The sequence below is a fragment of the Apis dorsata genome, unplaced genomic scaffold (genome assembly GCF_000469605.1).
Source record: "Apis dorsata unplaced genomic scaffold, Apis dorsata 1.3 scaffold_68, whole genome shotgun sequence".
Classification (NCBI taxonomy): domain Eukaryota; kingdom Metazoa; phylum Arthropoda; class Insecta; order Hymenoptera; family Apidae; genus Apis; species Apis dorsata.
The window spans coordinates 413061-414982 of NW_006263366.1; the positions used below are offsets into that span (position 1 = coordinate 413061).

General features: G+C 39.0%; 1 protein-coding gene across 1 annotated transcript in view; it reads right to left on the minus strand.

Moving 5' to 3' along the window:
* Positions 1–1169: 1169 nt before the first annotated feature.
* Positions 1170–1922, minus strand: part of LOC102670605 (small proline-rich protein 2B-like) — a 1656-nt gene continuing 903 nt past the window's right edge. Inside the window, exons 3-5 of the mRNA XM_031515375.1 lie at positions 1806–1922; positions 1416–1620; positions 1170–1308 (exon numbers count right to left, since the gene is read on the minus strand). The exon at positions 1806–1922 is cut by the window's right edge and continues 1 nt beyond it. Of these exons, the coding sequence (XP_031371235.1) occupies positions 1292–1308; positions 1416–1620; positions 1806–1922 (339 nt within the window). The 3' untranslated portion in view covers positions 1170–1291. The remainder of the gene's footprint in view (positions 1309–1415; positions 1621–1805) is intronic.

Sequence of the window (1922 nt, forward strand, 5' to 3'; positions counted from 1 at the left end):
GACCAATTTCTTTTTTGAGAAAGGGAAGACTCATTCTTCCCGTTTCGAAATAATTGGCCGAGTTCAAATTCATTAGTCGAAAATTCATCGAAATGGAAGAAATGGGAAAGAAGGAATATGGATAACGAGAGATAATATAATAATCGGACGAGATGGTAATAAATCGACACAGGTATACTTTTGCTATTTTTATTACGTATCATGTACAAAAAGAAGCACACAGAATACGTGATATAGTATATTTTTTTCCGTTTTATTTGAGGTTGATAAACTCTGAGATAACTTCAAAATTTTCACCTCGAACGTGATACGACAAAATCAGTCATTCCGTTGTCGCAACCGTACCAAAACCTTGACAACGTGACTTGATTCATAAAAAAAAAAAATCACAGTAAAAAATGAATGGTACCTGTTTTCTATTGCGATCAACGTGATCAAATACTGAAGTACATCGTACTCACGTTCGTCCATTTAAGAATGATGATATGATGGGATACGAATAGATCGATAATATTTATCGATAAGCATCGACATTCTTTTCCACGTAGTTCTTTCACGTTGCATCACGTTGCACTTATCTAGGGAGGAAAATACATGCCGATGCAACGTAAACGTGGAACTCGCGTGGAAATAGGGGGGGGGGGGGGGGCATTCGATTAAAATTATCTGAAATTGAAAAAATAGCGATGACTTTCTCCAATAAAATTCCTCGTCTATGATTTCTCCATTTTGATTTCGCGTCGTTTTAAAGAAAAAAATGTTTTCTCGATAATAAGCTGGATGCGTTAAATCGATTAATTCTCTGCGGATTATTTCGGTGCGATTTTTTTAATTCTCTTCTCTATGACGATTTCAGGATAAAATCAGGTTTCACTGATTGGAAAGCGATTTGATTAAAAAATTCAATGAACGAAATTGGAATCATCGTGCTTCTTTCGTCGCAACTTTCAGTATCCAGTAGCCGGATGGACGTTTATAATGAAGAGACGGCATCCCGTTCCTCGTCGATCAAGATTTCTTCGATCCGTTTATCTTCATTATCTTATCGTGAGAGATTTTTCTTCGATAAATTTCAGATATGTTTCCCTGTAAAAATAATTTAAAACTTGATATATCCGATAACTTTACTGTATTACAACTTATCGTTATATAATTCCTTATATAATTCACCTTTTTTTTTTTCTATATAAAAATTCAATATCACGCTTCTGTCGATGATTCTCGTTAGATTTCACGAGTCTGGTCCCCGAATCCTTTGAAAGAAATCATTTGAACTCCTTGCTCCTTGGTGTTAACAGGAATGCGACACTGTGTCCAAAGAAAATCGCATCGTCGAGCGTTAATTACGTATACAAAAACACACACACGCACACACGCATATTTTGCTCTTGGAAAATATTTATGGGGAAACTAACTGCAAATCGTACGACAAGGAGAACAGGGGGGTGGTGTTGGCGGTGGACACGGCATACAGGGGACTATCTTCTTGGTACAAACGAAGGTTACGCTTGGAGGCGGTGGTGGACAGGGGGGTGGGGGTGGTGCACACGCAACGACGACCTTTGGCGGGCAAGGAATGGCGCAACAGGGTGGACAAGGCGTACAAGGCCGTAGGTAAACCTAATTTCGAGATAAGTTACCAAGTTATTAATCCTGTGCTACGTTAACGAAAGGGTTAATAATTTGCGTTCCCCTCGGCAAAGAGGTGTAACAGGTTTGCTAAGTTTTTCAATGAAATTAAATAAATAATCCACTCGTATTATACTTTTCGAAACGAATACTATATATATATATTTGAAACTCACTGTTGTTTTAGTTGGTTGAGGGGGGCAACGAGGGGGGCAGGCTGGTCTGCATACGATAGTGGGTGGTGGACAGGGTGGTGGACAGGGTGGAGGACAGGATGATGGAGGACAGGATGG